Source organism: Schistocerca nitens, chromosome 4, assembly GCF_023898315.1.
Source record: "Schistocerca nitens isolate TAMUIC-IGC-003100 chromosome 4, iqSchNite1.1, whole genome shotgun sequence".
Taxonomy (NCBI): Eukaryota; Metazoa; Arthropoda; class Insecta; order Orthoptera; family Acrididae; genus Schistocerca; species Schistocerca nitens.
Genome location: NC_064617.1, coordinates 386,032,493 through 386,052,260, shown reverse-complemented (window position 1 = coordinate 386,052,260; position 19,768 = coordinate 386,032,493). Strand labels below are relative to the sequence as shown.

At 40.7% G+C, this 19,768-nt stretch overlaps 1 protein-coding gene across 3 annotated transcripts in view; it reads right to left on the bottom strand.

Moving 5' to 3' along the window:
• The window catches only part of LOC126251415 (jouberin-like), a 299,336-nt gene that overhangs the window by 58,206 nt on the left and 221,362 nt on the right, over window positions 1–19,768 (bottom strand). For all 3 annotated transcript variants that reach the window (XM_049951828.1, XM_049951826.1, XM_049951825.1), the window contains exon 9: window positions 16,446–16,597. In XM_049951828.1, the coding sequence (XP_049807785.1) occupies window positions 16,446–16,597 (152 nt within the window). The remainder of the gene's footprint in view (window positions 1–16,445; window positions 16,598–19,768) is intronic.

Below are 19,768 nucleotides of genomic sequence, written 5' to 3'. Positions count from 1 at the left end.
TACATTATTTCATTATTGCACTAAACTGTACTTAATTATGTACAAAACGACAAAATTCCACAAAAACAATTATTTCTTTTGTCAGATAAGTTATGCATATTATTATTATTATTATTATTATTATTAATTTTGGTATTATTATTGGCAGTGGCTGTAGTTGCATAAATTTGTTGATGAGCATAACTGTTATACAGTAGATGCTATTAATTTCACACTTTCAAATTTATCTGAATCTAAAAATTTTTCAACACACAGAATGTATACTCATGAGCCACCACTGTACTGAGTCTCCACAGATGGTAATTACCCTCCCAAACATGTACAGGAACAGAACTTCGATGCCTTATCTCCCCAGTCACCCCCCCCCCTCCCCCAAAGTCCTACTGTCCAGTCACAGAGGAGCATTCCCCTCATGACTCAGTACCACACAGTACTAGAGCAAATGAATGACATTATCCACCAGGATGTCGACTACCTCTCATCATGCCCTGAAAGGAGGAAGTCCTACCCACTATTCTTCCCATCCCTCCCATAGTGGTATTCTGCCACCCACCAAATCCAAACAATATCATCGTCCATTCCTGCAAAAGCTCTGCACCTAACCCTTTGCTCATGGATCATATCCCTGTAGTAGACATAGATGTACAACCTATCTCATACATATTCTCTCCACCATCTACTCCAGTCCTGTCACAAGCATCACCTATCCTATCAAAGGCAGGGCTATCTGTGAAAACAGTCATGTGATCTACAAGCTACGCTGCAACCACTGTGCTGCATTCTATATGGGCATGACAACCAATAAGGTTTGTGTCCGCATGAATGGCCACCAACAACCTGTGCCCGAGAAACAGCTAGACCACCCAGTTATTGAGCACACTGCCCAACACAATGTTGTTCTTTTCAAAGACTGCTTCACAGCCAGTGCCATCTGCATCCTTCCTACCAATACCAGCTTTTCTGAATTGCACAGGTGGTAACTCTTCCTGTAATATATCCTAAATTCTCATAACCGTCCTGGTCTCAACCTTCGTTAGTCACTGTCCTTCACTCACCCATCCCTTTCCCTGTTCCCACTCTAGCATTACACAGACTTCTATTCCACCAATGCACCCACAGTCATTTTACTTTTCTCAACCCATGCCCCTCTCACACTACATCTAACTGGCACCTAGCTGCACTACCCTCTCCCCATGTCATCCGTGTACACTCCCACAAGCACCACTTTACCATCCACTACCCATACCCTGCTATCCCTCTCCCCTCCCCTACCTCCACCCCAGCCTCCTCCTTACCCCCAACAACCAGACTGCTTCTCCCATAATGCACTGTTGCTCGTACTCTGACCTCAGCAGCCAGAGACAGTGATGATGATGTGTATGAGTTGCATTTGCATGCATGTGTGTATATATGTTGTCCAGTTCAGAAGAAGACTTTTTGGCTGAAAGCTTACTTGCCTTGCAGTCTTTCTGTTGAGTCTGTTAGGGACACAACACATCCACTATGTGATGAGTAGCAATTGATCCCTTTCTAGTATTGTCATTATTCCATCCTGGATTTTCTATTGTTTAATTATGTATGACAACTGTGCTGCTTTTAACCTCCGATTATCTGCCGGGAATAGAAGATACGTTTTGTTAAGTAATGCACTGAAATTTATAGAAAGCATCAACAACCAAAAACCTGTAAAAATGTAGGAAGAGTCCGTTGAATCAATATGGATGCATTCCCACAGATGTTACAGTGTAGTCTAGGGATAGAGTGTTAACTGTGGCACTGCCTGTTGGGTAGCACACTGAGAGCAGCCCATAATAAGATTTACAATATCACCATCATGCCAGGGTAAAACACATGCCATCAGGCCAATAACTTGTTACCCAAAACCCTCCAATATCCCTAATGGAGGAGCTGAAGCACATCCCACTGAAGAGTGGCTGGAATCAAAACCATAGGTGTTATTAGAATCCGTGGCTAATAAAACACCACCACCAAATTCTGAAAGGCAGTGATGGAGGGAAAAACAGTTACCCAAAGGATCAGAAGCCCTGCCTGGAGGCCTGTCTGGCCAAACATGCTGAATGAAGTGAACAATTTGATGTAAAACTGGATTGGAAGTGAAAAAAACTGTAATCCAGGAGCCTGTAATAGGAAACCCTTCCATTGTACATTATGCCGCAACATCTAAGTGAAAATAAGGGAGTTCATCCTGATCAGAAGTAAGATTTGGTCCAATTGGAAGCTTGGACAGTTCTTCAGTGTTGACACACTGTGTGGCAGGAAGAAAAAGTATTTCATAACTGTAGTGAGACAGGAACAAGGCCCAATGCTGAACGTGACATGCTGCTTTGTCAGGCAATGAACCTGAAGGATTAAATAAGGAAATGAAGGATTGTGGTCAGTAATGAGGTAGAACTTAGACCTGTACAAGAACACATGAAACTCTCTGAGGGTGTAGACAATAGCAAATGCTTCCTTTCCAACATGGGAGTAGCACTGCTGGGCACAGCTGAGCGTTTTCAATGCACAAACTATCAGACATTCAGAACCATCCTCGTACCAACATGCAAGGATGGCCCCCATTTCATATCAAGAGGCCTCCACAGCCAAAACCAGTTGGTTGCCAGGATGATAAATAGACAAACAATGAGCAGAATGTAATTTAGATTTCTAAAGTGTGGACATGTGCTCACAGCTCAGCATCCACTGAAAAGGAACATTCTCATAGAGAAACCCCTGGAGTGGATGGACCAATGTGGCCACACCCAGAATAAATTTGTGATAGTAAGCAATTTTACCTAAAAGTGCTTGGAGTTCTTTCACAATTGTAGGGTGAGGCAGAGCTATGACCACAACGACATGATGACATAAAGGCATAACCCCATTCCAAGAAACCTCTAACCCAAATGCACAATGAATGGCTGAAAAAATATGACTTGGCTTTGTTGCATTTAAATCCTCCAATATGTAAGACAGTGAGCACGGCACATAAGTTACGTAAATGCTCTTCCATGAATGCACCAGTCATGACAATTTCAATTGATGCACACTAGAATTAACACTGCCAAGTGTTCCAAAAATCTGAAAAATTGCCAAGGCATTTGTCCCACTCAACAGGTTTCCTGCACTGGTACTGGTACAACCTAAAGGGCATGTTAACTACAAGGAACCATTTAGAATCCTCATCCAACAAAACCTGTAAATAGCCTTCACATAAATCAGTTTTGGAGAAAAATTGACCCCCAACAAGCTAAGCCAATAATTCATCTGGACAGGGCAAAGGGTAGGTGTGAATAATAGATTGAGCATTAAATGAAACTTTAAAGTTGCCGTAAATTTAAAGCTGACCAGTTGATTCGTTTACTATCACGAGGGTTAGATATGATGTAAAAGATTGTATGACCCCCAATGACACCAGACTGTCCAAATCTGATGTAACAGATTTTATGAGCCCTAATGACACCAGTCTGTCCAATTCTGCTTTCACTTGATCACACAAAGCCACTGGAATATGGGGCACATGGAAAAAACAGAGCTGCACTGTAATCAGAGTAACGAGGACCACAAAATCTGTGGCACAACCTAACCCATCTGAGAAGAGAGACAAGAACTTAGGGTGCAGAGAATCTAACTGCTGGTAAGGGACTCACTTGGAAATGACATCCACTGTATCTAACGCAGAAAAATCAAAGCATCCAGACCAAACAAATTTGTGGTGTCAGTATCATCAACTATCAAAAAAGTCAAGGAATAAACCAGATCTTTATACATAGTGGGAAATGTAAATTGCCCCAAAATTGGAATATGCTACTTGTAAGTCACTAAACTTTGAGGAACTGTAGACCATGCATTTCGTCAAATGGAAGTGATGCAAAACTTCCTGGCAGATTAAAAATGTGTGTTGGACTGAGACTCGAACTCTGAACATTTCCCTTTTGGGAGAAACTGCTCTTCTGACTGAGCTACCCAAGCAAGAAACATGACCTGTCCTAACAGCTTTAATTCTGCTAGTACATCATCTCCTACCTTCCAAACTTCACAGAAGCTCATCTGTAAATCCTGTAGAACCAGTACTCCAGGAAGGAAGGATATTGCAGAGACATGGCTTAGCCACAGCCTGGGGGATGTTTCCAGAATGAAATTTTCACTCTGCAGCAGAGTGTGCACTGATATGAAACTTCCTGACAGATTAACACTGTGTGCCTGACCAAGACTCGAACTCCGTACTTTTTTCTTTCATCGGCACATGCTCTACTGATTGAGCTACCCAACTTTCCAAACTTCACAGAACTTCTTTTATAAACCTTGCAGAACCAGCACTCCTGGAAGAAAGGGTATTTCAGAGACATGGCTTAGCCACAGCCTCGGGGGATGTTTCCAGAATGAAATTTTCACTATGCAGTCGAGTGTGGGCTGATAAGAAACTTCCTGGCAGATTAAAATTGTGTGCTGGGCTGAGACACAAACTCAGGACCTTTGCCTTTTATTCTAAAAAGAGATGCAGGTTCCTGGAACAACGCTAACTGACACAGCAACTGCTAGATCTGAAAAGAAAGCCAAGAAGAAACAAAGCCTTACACGTGTTAGCGTCAGTGACACCAAAGGTGCCCTACAGGGGGATATGCTTCAGCTCCTACATCAAGGACGTTGGGATGTCTCACGTAGCAAGTTACTGACCAATCGGCATGTGTTTTGACTTGGCATCAATGGCAAAACAGTGTACATCTTGTCGCAACGTGCTCTCAGTGTGCTACCATACAGGCAGTGTTGTGGTAGATGCTCTCTTCCTGGTCCACACAAAGGCATCCATGGCAATACATCATTGTTAATTCCAGGGGACCATTCCTACATTCTTACTAGTTGTGGCTGTCCATGCTCTCTCTCTAAATTTCCATATGTTACCCACTGTCCAAAGTCAACCATAGCTATGACTCAAGCATTCTCCATAATTTTTGCTATTGAAGGGTTGCCTTACATGCTTGTGATGGAAAACAATCCACAGTTTTTGTCTCAGACCTTCCACATTTCTGCACCTGTCAAGGCATTCACCATGTGACAGCTCCTTCTTTTCACCCTCAATCTAACAGTGAGATGGAACATCTCATCTTCAAAGTCAAAGTTCAAATGAAAAAACATGTAATGGACTCCTCTGCAGATGACATCTTGACACACTTCTTGAGTTCCTACAGGTTAATATTGGTGGGGGATCAGAGTTCGGCTGAGATGCTCCATCGTCGCCAGCCACGTACCCCCCCGCCTCTGCTCATGCTTCCCCACGAACACACACCATTGGGGCCCTTGTTGTAGTTTGCTCCTTGCTCCACAGTCTGGGCTTTGTGGTTGGCCCCCAACAGAAGTGGATAATGGTCATGTTCCACAGCTGCCGAGGCTGCCACTTCTGCATGGTGTTCACCAGTGAGGGGCTGGGGACATGCATGTGGTGTCTCTGCTGGGGGGAGCAGATCCATCCTCCTTGTGAATGTCACCACCTCCAGACCTTGGATTAGCCACCTCCTGCCAGACCTTCCTGCAATGCTTAGCTGCCACCGGTGATTCCGCTGTCAGCTGAGTTGGTGCCTACAGGTCCTTCCACATCAGCGTACCTGGCATCCCTGACAGAGCAGCCAGTGCCCTCACTGCGGGCATGCTTCTACAATGTTGAGGACCTGGATGTTAAAATGCAGCCAGCACTCTTGTCAATGGTCCTCTCTTATCGTATTTCATGGGGGAGCAGCCACCACATGTGTCCACAGCCACCCCACTTCTGCCCCTACTCACTGGTTCCAACCTGGAGTCTCCTTCCCCCACTGCTGTCATCACCTGCAGTATCAGCCACAGAGGCCATGCATGTTTCAACAGTTGCCCTGATGCCTGTATCGGTGGAGCATCCTTTTGCCAAGGGTCAAGGGGTTCCATAATCCTGTACATAATACTAAGTTATGTATCGCGGTATCAGGCCACTTGCATGCTATACTTTGAATATTCTGCCAACAGCATCAGCATGAGCTGGCCACCAGATACTGCCTGCAGTGGGCCACATGACTTGTGTACAAGACATAGCATCCACCATGCCATCTACAATAGCCCTCTGCTTTGCATAACTACAGTGCAGCGAGCGCTCACTCTCATGGTATGTTCTAACTTATTGTCAACAACTGATTGCATCAGTATCTGGATTATTTCTATGTTTGTGTATGTGGAAGAAGAATAAACTTTGGTTCATTGTGGCCATACTGTTGTTTGTGTCTTACATTATGACATGTATACATACATTATCTATAAGACTAGAAGTTGATACTGCATTTGAGCACAAAAGTTTTCAAGGCAATGGCAGAGGGTATATTTGCAATGGTACCAGCAGCTATTACCACTGACATAAGTAACACCACTTGACTCATGCTATCTGTCATGTTGGTTGAAACACAAATATAGCTGTACAAAGTAAGTCACAAAGTGGCAACAAAAATAACAACTAGGAAAGTATGTACCTCACAGATTAACTAGTCAACAGTTAAGTATCAGTATTTAAACTGTGTACTCCACGCCATTTCAATTCACACAGCTGAATAATAGTAAATGAGAAATAGTAAATAAGAAAAGTAGGCTGCTTAGCAAAACATATGTTCCATTCATGGTAGATAATCAGAGGTTAAAAGCAGTACAGTTCCCATACATAATTATGTAACTAGTAGAAGATATGTATGGAATGCATTCATCATAGCAATGAATAACAAAACAATCAGGGAATCATAACACTCCAATTTAGTGGCATAATCCAGAGGACTAAAGCTAACTTGCTACTCATGTTTTGTAATTCTGTCACATACTCTTCATTTATCAACTGAAGACACTATAAAGTCTCTGTAACCATTACACACTGTGATAATGAAATTTGCCATGGAACAAAAATATGTGGTTGTTGTGGAGTTCAGTGCCCTGATGACAATGGTGAATTGTATGTGGAAATGCAATTTCATTTGCACTTGGCTATGCTATTTATATTACCATGGCACTTACCACATTCTCTGTTATTTTAGGAATATTATTCTCTAGTGGTGTGAGTAGAGAAGGGAGGGACAGATAGCCACTTAGGGCAGGTAAAGGAAAGTTGCAGTTGCATCAGTCAGTCAACTGTCGACCATCACTTATCTCACTATGAGATCACACAGCATCAATCCTTGATATGTGTACATCTGCTAACATGAAGAATATGGTTTTTGTGTGTTCAGATGCTTCTTATACTGAAAGTCTATGAAGTGTTTTAATTCACCAAATCTTTTCTGTTATGTGTGTGGTGAGTGTACAACTAAGTTTCAAAAACATTCCATTTCACCAAGTACCAACAAGGTATAAAAGTTGTATTTTGAATCAGATGTAGATGAGAGTAAATCTTGGGCACCACAGAACTGTTGCTCACACTGATGCAGTCCACCCAACTGTGCCATTTGCCATTCTACAGTTGTGGAGGGAATCTGTCAATCACGGACTGGTGCTTTTTTTAATGAAAGTAAAAAGGGACCTCAAGTAAAGCAAAACACACAGTTTCTTACCCAAATTTGGAATCTGCAGTTCACTCTGTTCCACATTCTGATTCTCTCCCAGTTCTAAAACCACCAACAGAATGGACACTGAAAGATGAAACAGATGATAATAGTGGGAAACCACAAGCTTATGAAGATCCTGAGCACATGCCATCTGCAGCACAGCTACAAATGCATTCATTGTCACAGAACTGAACAATCTTGTAAGATTTCAAAATCTTTCAAAGAGGCAAGCAGAATCACTTGGGTCTTGTCTTGAAGAAAAGAACCTGTTACAACCAATCACTAGCATTACATTCATAAACAAAAGCTTCATCTTTCCACTTTTTTCTCAGTGACAGAGAGTTTGGTCTAATGTAATTACATAAATGGGCTGCCTACAAAATTTGGAATGATTCACAATCCACCTATTTATAGATTTTTCAAAGTGTAGTCTCAAAGCTGTTCTCTTATATGAAGGAAACAAGATACCTTTGATACCAGAGGCCCATTCCATTCAGTTACAGGGAATCTATGAGAACATGATGTATTCCAGGTGTATACTGCCTATTTGAGTCACAAATGGAAAATCTGTGGTCATCTCAGAGTTTTGGGGATGCAGACTGGTTTCTTGTGTCACTGGGATAGTAGAGCAAGAAAAGATCATTATGTAATAAAAGAGAGGCCTCTGAGAGAAATTTTCATTCCAGGTGAAAAAAATGTGTCGCATGAACCCCTTGTCAACAGAAAGTGTGCTGTTTACCACCACTCCATCTGAAATTGGGCTTTTGAAGAACTTTTTGTAAGCAATGGACAAAGGCAACCAGGGTTTTCAATTTTTACAATCTAAATATCCTGCTATTAGTACTGTAAAAATTAATGAAGGAATTTTTCCTGGGCCTCAGATCTGTGACTTGGTGAAAGATATTACCTTTGAACAGTTGCTGAAAGATACTAAGAAGTCAGCTTGGCATTCTTTTAACAATGTGTGGTACATTTTCTTGGAAAATTTAATATTTGACAACTACAGGGAACTGACAGAACACATGTTGGACTATTACAAGGCTATTAGGTGCAACATATCTCTGAAATTACATTTCCTTCATTCCCACTTGGATTTCTTCCCACCTAATCTTGAAGATGTGAGTGACAAACACATTGAGCAATTTCACCAAAATGTCACTGCCATAGAAAGATGATATAAGGGAAGTGGTCAAAAAACTTTTGGTGGATTACTACTGAACACTCCTAAAAGAAGTTTCACCACACACCCAAAAATGTAAAGTTTCCAGGAAAAGTTTCTAACTTGTGAGACCATTTCAAGCTTTATTCAGCTCTCTCATACTATTTTCTGTTTTGTTAATAAAAAACACCTTCTCTTGCTGTGCTGTATTTCATTCTCCCAGATGCAATTCACCTTTTTTCACTTTAAGGCATCATCATGGGATCTATAATGATAGTTATGATACATTTTTGTATTTATATGTACTATTCATAGATTATAAAACAGTTCACTTCTTGCTTTTTATGTAAATAAGTGATTACTTACAGTTCTTTGCATTTTTAATTGGCATCAGCATTTCCTTTCATCTGGCCACATGGAGGTCACACTACTGTTCTGTTTATGATCTCTATTTTCAATTGTTCTTTGATTTACTTTCCAGTTAGTTATTGTGCATGTATTCATTTTTGTGTGATTGTAATCTGTTACTGAGTATATGCAGGAATAAATATTTTGTTTTCTCCAATACCAACATATTTGGTGACCCCAATTGACTAAGTCATGTCTGCACTGGCTTCAGCATTTTGCACAGTTTCACAACATTTATGCTTGTAACTTCCACACCATCTGCACTGCACTTGTTCCCACATGAGAATATATGACTCACCAGTCACAACTGAACCAGCAACCAGCAGTGCAGTTAACAGAATGACAATGAAATCCCCACCATTCTGGCAACATAATCCTCTATTATGGTCTGCCTGGCTAGGAATCAGTTCGTCCTCACACATATATCAGCAGACAGGACTAAATACAGCTATGTGGTTGCAGTACTCTTGGAGGATCTAGCAACAGAATTCCAGGACATTGCAGCCATACCAAACAGTATGCATCAATTAAGAATGCATTGATCACAGACTTGTTGCAACTAAGAGCAAAATGGCTAGAGAAGCTTTTGCACACTAACGAGCTCAGAGATCATGCTCCCTCACAACTCCTAAGACATTTACACACATTGGTAAGTAATACTGTAAGTGATGATGTGCTACAAAATATACAGTTGTCCCAAATGCCATCAGACACCCAAAAATTAACATTGTGTGTGCAAGCAATTTAAACACACTTGCAGAAAAATGCTGACAGGATAGGTGAAATACATCCTACATAAAATGTCTCAACATTGACGCCATGAAAAGAAAATGTGCCCAAAGTGATGCAAGCCTCCCTGCAAATGCCATTGGCAGAACTGACCAAACAGGTAGCTGCATTACAAACAACACACAACCATCAATGGGCACATTGCCAATAGTCAAGGGGTTGTAATCAATCGTTGTTGCACAGAACTTATTTTGGTACCACAGGAAGTTTGGTAATGATATGCAAAAGTGTACACCACCATGTACAACACCTTGCAGGTGGGAGCACGAGAGCAACTTCTATTGCAAATATGTACTAACTTTTTGTGATTGACAGGGATATAAAACTACAATACTTGGTCAATACAAAGGCAGAAGTGCCAGAATATACAGCAAACTGACTACAGTATCGGAGCAGTCACAACTGCTATCTATTCACCAAGATTAGAATTTATGGTTGAGTTAACATTATTCCTTAACCTGGGGCTACACTATGTGTTTGAATGGCAATTTACAGTGGCAGTTATATCACAGCCTATTATCAGAAAAAAATTTGTCCTTCTATGACTTACTGGCAGATTTGACTACTAATCTATATACTCCAAGGAAAGTATGTTGTGGCACACTGCTAGCAGTATGCACAGTCACAGACAATTCACCATACATATGGTTACTGAAAGAATACCCTGACACCACTCAGCAGTCACCTACTGTCCCAGTGGCAACGGAAAAAGCATGCGAAGTTCAGAAGAACGCGAAATCCCGAAGATTGGCTAAAATTTACAGACGCGTGAAATTTGGCACGGACTTCAATGTGAGATGCCTTTAACAGGTTCCACAATGAAACATTGTCTTGAAATTTGGTAGAAAATCCGAAGAAATTCTGGTCATATGTAAAGTACTCAAGCAGCAAGACACAGTCAATACCTTCACTGCGCAGTGCCGATGGTACTGTTACCGACGACTGTGCCGCTAAAGCGGAGTTATTGAACGCAGTTTTCTGAAATTCCTTCACCAGGGAAGATGAATGGAATATTTCAGAATTTGAAACACGAACAGCTGCTAGCATGAGTTTCTTAGAATTAGATACCTTAGGGGCTGCGAAGCAACTCAAATTGCTTGATACGGGCAAGTCTTCAGGTCCAGATTGTATACTGATTAGGTTCCTTCCAGATTACACTGATACAATAACTCCCTACTTAGCAATCATATACAACCGCTCGCTCACCAATAGATCTGTACCTACAGATTGGAAAATTGCGCATGTCGCACCAGTGTTTAAGAAGGGTAGTAGGAGTAATCCATCGAACTACAGACCTATATCATTGACGTCGGTTTGCAGTAGGGTTTTGGAGCATATACTGTATACAAACATTATGAATCACCTGGAAGGGAATGATCTATTGATACGTAATCAGCATGGTTTCAGAAAACATCGTTCTTTTGAAACGCAGCTAGCTCTTTATTCACACGAAGTAATGGCAGCTATCGACAGGGGATCTCAAGTTGATTCCGTATTTCTAGATTTCCGGAAAGCATTTGACACCGTTCCTCACAAGCAACTTCTAATCAAGCTGCGGGCCTATGGGGTATCATCTCAGTTGTGCGACTGGATTTGTCATTTCCTGTCAGGAAGGTCGCAGTTCGTAGTAATTGACGGCAAATCATCGAGTAAAACTGAAGTGATATCAGGTGTTCCCCAGGGAAGCATCCTGTGACCTCTGCTGTTCCTGTTCTATATAAATGACCCGGGTGACAATCTGAGCAGTTCTCTTAGGTTGTTCGCAGATGATGCTGTAATTTACCGTCTAGTAAGGTCATCCGAAGACCAGTATCAGTTGCAAAGCGATTTAGAAAAGATTGCTGTATGGTGTGGCAGGTGGCAGTTGACGCTAAATAACGAAAAGTGTGAGGTGATCCACATGAGTTCCAAAAGAAATCCATTGGAATTCAGTTACTCGATAAATAGTACAATTCTGAAGGCTGTCAATTCAACTAAGTACCTGGGTGTTAAAATTATGAACAACTTCAATTGGATAGACCACATAGATAATATTGTGGGGAAGGTGAGCCAAAGGTTGCGTTTCATTGGCAGGACACTTAGAAGATGCAACAAGTCCACTAAAGAGACAGCTTACACTACACTCGTTCGTCCTCTGTTAGAATATTGCTGCGCAGTGTGGGATCCTTACCAGGTTTGATTGACGGAGGACATCAAAAGGGTGCAAAAAAGGGCAGCTCATTTTGTATTATCACGTAATAGGGGAGAGAGTGTGGCAGATATGATACGCGAGTTGGGATGGAAGTCATTAAAGCAAAGACGTTTTTTGTCGCGGCGAGATCTATTTACGAAATTTCAGTCACCAACTTTCTCTTCCGAATGTGAAAATATTTTGTTGAGCCCAACCTACATAGGTGGGAATGATCATCAAAATAAAACAAGAGAAATCAGAGCTCGAACAGAAAGGTTTAGGTGTTCGTTTTTCCCGCGCGCTGTTCGGGAGTGGAATGGTAGAGAGATAGTATGATTGTGGTTCGATGAACCCTCTGCCGAGCACTTAAATGTGAATTGCAGAGTAATCATGTAGATGTAGATGTAGATGTAGATGGTAAAGCACACTGCTGTTTACCACATTCTGACCATGCTAGGGCAGTCAACTCACACTCTGCCTTCATGTCCCTAAATGTCTGGGGCCTGAAAAGCTAAAAGTGGTAAAACAGGAATTTCACAACATGATATCACAGGGTATCTGCAAAGTTTCTAGTGGCAACTGAACAGCCCCGATTGACATGCCTAAAAACAAGAATGGGTGGCATCACTGCAATGATCATCTCCAACTCAGTGCAAGGACCATCCTTGACTGGTACACAGTCCCATACATACAAGACTTTTAGGCAAATATTCATGATAAGATGATATTTTCTAGCACTGACCAAGTCCAAGCATACATCAGACCCCTGTAGCCACAGAAAACATTCATAAAACAGCAGTGATGGTACCATTAGCCTATCTTAAGTTCACCAGGATGCCTTTCAGACTGTGTAATGCAGCTCAGACCTTCCAGCATTCTATGGATAAGATGACAAAAGATTCAGATTTTTGTGCTATGTATTCATAGATGATTTGTTGGTGATGTCTGCATCAGAAGAGGAGCACTCATGGGATTTGACACAAGTGTTCAACTGCCAACACACGCAGGAACTAGTAATTAATCTGGTGAATGTGTTTTTGGTGAGAAAGAGGTGCACTTTGTAGGATATTTGATCAAGTCTACCACAATGAGAGAAGTACAACAGTTCCTAGTAGTAGTAAATTTCTATCAAAAGTTCATTCACAGTCACACATTAATAATCACACCACTGAACAAACTCCTTAAGGGCAAACTGATGCCTAACCACAGATTAGATTAGATTAGATTAGATTAGTACTTGTTCCATATATCATGAATACAACACTTCGTACTGATGTGGAATGTGTCAGCCAGGCAGACACCATGTTTCAGGCTGTCAAAACAGCTACAGCAGAGGTCACCCTATTAGCACACCCAATCTCACATGCCCCATTTGTTTACATGGTTGATGCTCTGTCCTGTGCCACTGGTGCTGCACTTCAGCAAAAGACTGACCAGTATTGGCAGCCCATTGCATTCTATAGTCATAAGTTGTCACCATCTCAGCGATGTTGGGAAACTTATGACCATGAGATGTATGCTGCTTGCGCTGCAGTCAAAACATTCAGACACACATTAGAAGGGCAACAGTTCACCATCTACCCGTATACAGATCACAAGCCACTTACCTACATCTTTAAGGTAAAGCAGAAGAAAGCACTGCCTAGGCAGCTGCGACACTTACATTATATCAGTCAGTTCATAATCAGCAGCCATAGAAGCTTAATGTTCTATTTGATGCACTTTTGCAAATAGAAACAGTGAACACAGTGGCAGGTGAAACCACGTGAGTGGAAGCACTGACAAAAGCTACTGATTATGATGCTCTCATGCACACACAACAAAGTGATAGTGAGCTGTGTGATTTATTGCAACAGTTGAAAGAATTGAGATTACAGCTTGGCATCACTTGGAGAATATGCAGAGTTACATTGTGACACAGCAAAAGGAAAGGTATGACCATTTGTGCCACAGCAATTCAGAGCACAGGCAATAGTGGCAATGCACAATCCGGCACATCCAGGAGTAAAGGGGTCACTGTGAGATTAGTCAAACAGAAGCTTTGTAAGCAATACTGAAATGGACAGAGACACTGCTTGTCATGCTTTTAGGCCCATGAACATCATTTAAGAGTGATCTGAAGAGCACAGCAGTGGAACTGGTATATTGACAAACAATAAGCCTATTTGGAGAGTTTTTGCACAGCATGGCAGATGACACAATCACTGCCTTAGTCTTCGCCACCTGACTAAGAGAACATATACACAAACTAAGACCAAAAGTGCCTAGAAACCAGTTGAAAAGACACTCTTTCATTTTTGCATAGCTAGACAAGTTATACACATGTATTTTTATGCAACAATAAAGTGAATAAGCCATGGCAGCCACTGTACGACGGACTATATCCAGCAGCCAGTAGGGCAGCAATACTTTCTGCATAATGATCAATTTACCACAGTTGCATTGGATTGGATCAAGCCACTGTTTCTGGATTCAACAGACATTACAACAACTATGGAATGCAAACCAGAGAAGATAGAAGAATTAGCAACAAGAGGTGTTCATGTACCCCATGAGCACCATGGTGAACCAGGCACTGCAAACCTAGGCCACCATTAAGGATTACTACCCCACTCCCTGTTAGAACTACTGACTCGCATGGCACACCACCTGGTTTCAAGAAGGAAGTAGTTGCAAGGGTTGGACAGCATGTTAAATTCAATCCTCACTATCATTAGCACTAAAGGGGGGGGGGGGGGGGGGGGGGGGGGGAACTGTGTAGTGACCTATTCCAATGTTTTGTCCTCAAAAATGTGCAATGGTGCATAAACATTCCATGCAGTGGCAGTTTCAAGCTGAATTAAAGTGGTTGTTACTTGATTTACTTTTATGTTGGTTGTTCCATGCTTTAGATTGTGAATGCATTCATATTTGTATAACTGTGAGCTGTTATCAAGTATATGTGGGAATAACTATCTTGTTTTCTCCAATATCCATAGACACATTACATAAAATTTGTGTATGGTTGGTTTTAGCTCATGCATTGCATGAATTAAATGTAGATAGGATATTGAAATTTCATTTAAAACTCAAAACAGATTGATATCTCGTTTTCTTCTTGAGTTATTGGTATTCATATCCAAAGGACAATCTCATGCAAAGTCCCCATTCAAGCAAGCCCTTGTGCATCACAAATCATGTAGTCATAAGAACTGTCATATCTCACAAATGATTCAAGGTATCAAAACGAGGTTTTTTTTACAAATGATAGCTTACAATGAGGTACACATGTTGTGTGACAAATACTCAAAGCTTTCTCATTCACCAGGATATGGAGCTAACTCATGCACAACAATGAGAGTTCTGCAGCTCAGAATATATGCAGATGTTTATAACGCTGTAGGAAAATCCAAGCAGCATTCACAGACATGTCCACAGCAGTTGGGGAATGGCATAGCATTATAGGTAGGCACTCCCACAGTACCAGAAGTTGAGCTCTTATTATATTATTTTTTGTACAGATTGCCTGAGGATGCACCGATAAGTGGTGTGAAACTGGTCGTAGATTTAATAAAAATCATTCATACAGCCAGTGCGGAATTTTCTTTGGAAGTCGAAGTTTGGCTGTGGTTGCCCGCCCTACAAAACAACAAGTAGCAAAAGGGTTAATAAGCATACCAATGTTGTGCTGATGCAGAACAAAGGCTCAAGAAGAAGAAGAAGGAGGTGAAGTATTTCAGTTCATGGGACCATCTACAGTTTACTTGATACTGACGCAATGGAAAATATGCACGTCTGTAGCAGCAGAATTAAAGAACTGGTTATATAGGCCATGGAATATCAAGATGTAGAACTAGCCATCTGCAATAAGGCAGACCTAAGTGGAATTCTTAAGAACTAAACAGCTGTGTAATGAGAGTTCATAAATGAAATATTTATCCATTCATCATGATCCAAGGGTTCCATCTTGATGGAGAATATTTAATCATATGAAGAGAGAAAAGGAATACATCCACAAAGACAAGCAAATGTTAGAAACTATATATTAATATTCTTTTAACAATAAATTGTCATCACACTGTATAGACAGTTTTTGTTCTGTTAAAGGGGTGCAGCAAGCAATTTCCATTTTAGATTATCTTACATGACCATCTATAAAATTAGGTGGTGTAGAAAGGCTAGCCTAGAAAAAATTAAGGCTGATGAGAAGCTTATAAATATTTAGGACATTTGAACTTGATATTTGTTGTAAATTATGACAGGGTTTTCCATTAGAGCGAAACACCTAGAGTTTAGCAGAGATCAGATCAAGTTAAATCTAACATTGACCAAAGCCAGTGTATGTCTGTGGAAATTAGATATACTAATTATAATTCAGTTGCATAAAGTTATGACTCACTTTTGAAACTCCCATTTGTACTGGTGTTTTGAGACTTTTGTACTTTTCCACAAAACTATTACTCCAATACTGTCTGCTGAAATTAGTATACCATCTTTATTTAAGCAGAGAGATGTGATGAAACCTTTATGGATGTCCAGTTCCTGTAGAAGCTAAAAAATGTCACATTATTTCTACACAAATGTCAAAAAAATATCATTGATGATAAAATTCATTTATGACAGAATCATTAATAACTGTTGGGCACATAGTTAAATCTGACATTGCTGTGATCATTTGAATTTCACACTTGTCTTTGCATGTCATGCAATTAGGGCTGTTGATAAAATATTGATATATCAATATTTCCCCAAGAAAATATCGAGATCAGTGATATTCCCTTCCCTGATTTGTCAATATGAAAATGGCAATATCAAGTGCCTATATTTTTGTTTCATATTATATTTTTTTCTTTGTTCTTTTGAAATTTTAGTAGAACATAACTTTACTTTCACTGTGTGAAGGAATCTTACTACATTTTGACCTTTCATCATGTCCAGTCTTTCTCTTTGACTGTCTGAAGCAAGTATAGGTGGCAGAAAAGAAGAAGTCCGATTGCACTGAAAAGGGGGGGGGGGGGGTGAATGGAATACAAGATTTCTGATGTGAAGAGATAGCTTTTGCTTTATTCTTTAAAAATTAATTTTTAACACAACTAGTGTGCTATTTCTCCACATCAGCATTCTTCAAAAACGGTTGCTGAAAATGACAAACAAAAATCAAGATGATAAGACTGGTCTTTGCAGTGGGTGCAGATGTGTGAGGGGAAATGATGACATATTGGTATTAAATGCTACCAACAACAACTGCAACATTTAGCTTCATCATGCAGTTTTCCTACATCAACATGAAAACAGGTTTATTTTGACATGTAGCCAATGACAAGCTAAGAAAATAAGTTATGAGAGGTTAACTGAAATGAAGTATTGCATGACAATGCACCATGTACTCAGTTGTTAACTAACAACACAACAGTCAACAAAAAAAGCATTGTAATACGAGCTTTTTATTTGCACAAAGTCCAATTATTAACTTACAAATTTTCAAATTAAGGGTTTTTCTTTCAATTCTTGCTCCACGAGGGTTAGGCAGGCTGCTAGCTTGTTGGTGTACAGTATATCTAATAATACAGTAAATCAATACTTAAAAATACAACTCTAAATTTTTTCATTATATTTACAATGTGCAGCCGATATTTTTATAGGCCGATATGTCAATATTTTTTTCTTCAATATATCGATACTTTTTGTCAGTACATCAAGGGCTGATAAAGATATTTTTTGAAATATTGATCTATCAGATTCCCAGTATTTTTAAATATATCAACAGTCCTACATGCAATCCATCAAAGACATCAGTGAGAATTAACAAAGCATTGGTTTTTATCCTGCATCACATTCAAAAGAGATGAATAGTCAGACAATTTGCAAAATATTTCTATATTCCATTATAGTAATATTATTAGCTATGGAAAAGAAACTGAGACATACATTAGTTGTATATACTGAGTGAGGTGGCACAGTGGTTAGCACACTGGACTTGCATTCAGGAGGACGACGGTTCAATCCCGTGTCCGCTCATCATGATTTAGGTTTTCTGTGATTTCCCTAAATCACTCCAGGCAAATGCCAGGATGGTTCCTTTGAAAGGGCACGGCTGACCTCCTTCCTTAATCCGATGAGACCAATGACCTCGCAGTTTGGTCTCTTCCCCCAAACAACCCAACCCATTAGTTGTATAATATCATTTCCAAGACTTTAAATCATATCCTAATTCATTATTGAAAAGACAAACATTTTAAAAAGACAACAGGTAATTAAATTTCACACAAAGCACTGTCACTACAGTAAATATATTCTTGGATCTTTCGCATGTGTTGGGTAAGAAGGGGGAGGGGGGGAAGTTTTTAATCAATCATCTGCACGGTTTAATATGGCCTGCCATGAATTCCTCTCCTGTGCCAAACTCTTCATCTCAGTTTGATGCTTGTACCTGGCACCCTCAATTATTTTCTAGATATATTTGTCTTACATCTTGGTCCTTACAATGTGGCAATGTTGGTGCACAGGTTGCAATGACAGAAACACCTTTATGAGTAAACACACAAATGAACAGTTCACAGTTCTGACATGAGGCAAGAAATAATATCCACTTCTGGCAGAATGGTAATGTCTCTCACAGTACGAGGTGGAATCCAAAATTTTTGGGACTGGTGCTGCCATCTGGGAAGTAGGAGTAGTAGATTTTTGCACCACTAGGTGGTGAGAGCTGCATATCTGATGAGTCAGTGTGCAGAGTGGCATTCAGCTGGGAGGATGTGTTGTGTGTGCACAGTGATTTTTGTAATACTCTGTGTTTGGTGTGTGGTTATTTGATGATGGACCCACGAACAGAACACCGCGTGTGTATCAAATTCCGTGCAGATCTCAGGGAAAGTGCTACGGAGATGTATGGTTGTCACCCAGAGACAAAGTAACAATTGTCTCAGTGGAAGAGCCCGGGCTCTCCAAGACACAAAAAAGTGAGACATGTGAAGAGCAAAGTGAATAGCATGATCATCATTTTCTTTGATACCAAGGGAATTGTGCACAAAGAATTCGTCCCACCCAACCAAACAGTGAATTCCATGTACTGCTGTGACATTTTTCAATGGCTCTGTGAAAATGTGTGGCAACAATGGCCCGAACTTTGGTGTCAAGGGAACTGGCTGCTACATCATGACAATGCACCCTGCCATATGTCCTTGCTCACCAGGACCATTTTGGCAAAAAAAACAACATGGCGGTTGCACTCCACCCACCATACTTGCCAGATTTGGCACCTTGTGACTTTGCACTATTTTTAAAACTGAAAATCAAGTTGAAAGACTGTTGGTTTGACACTCTAGAGAGGATTCAATAAGCATCACTGGCAGTGATAAACACCCTCAAAGAACAGGACTTCCAGAAAACGTTTCACAACTGGTAGAAACGCTGGGACCGATGTGTACGTGTGGATGGGAACTACTTCAAGGGTGATGGTGACCATTAGTCCAAAGGTAAGGTTTTCAACAGATGGCAGCACCAGTCCCGAAAATTTTGGATAGCGCCTTGTAGATAGTGAAGTCTCTCACTGCTGTGGAGCTCAGTGTTCTTGATCAGTGTCCAGTCAGTGTCCTACACAGTGGTCCAGCCAGTGTCCAGGATGGTGTCTGGCTCAGTCAGGTGCAGACTAATCGGTATCTTGGTTGGAGTCCTGGGATTGCACTGGGTTGATGTCCATCCAGTGATCTGTGCAGCATTTAA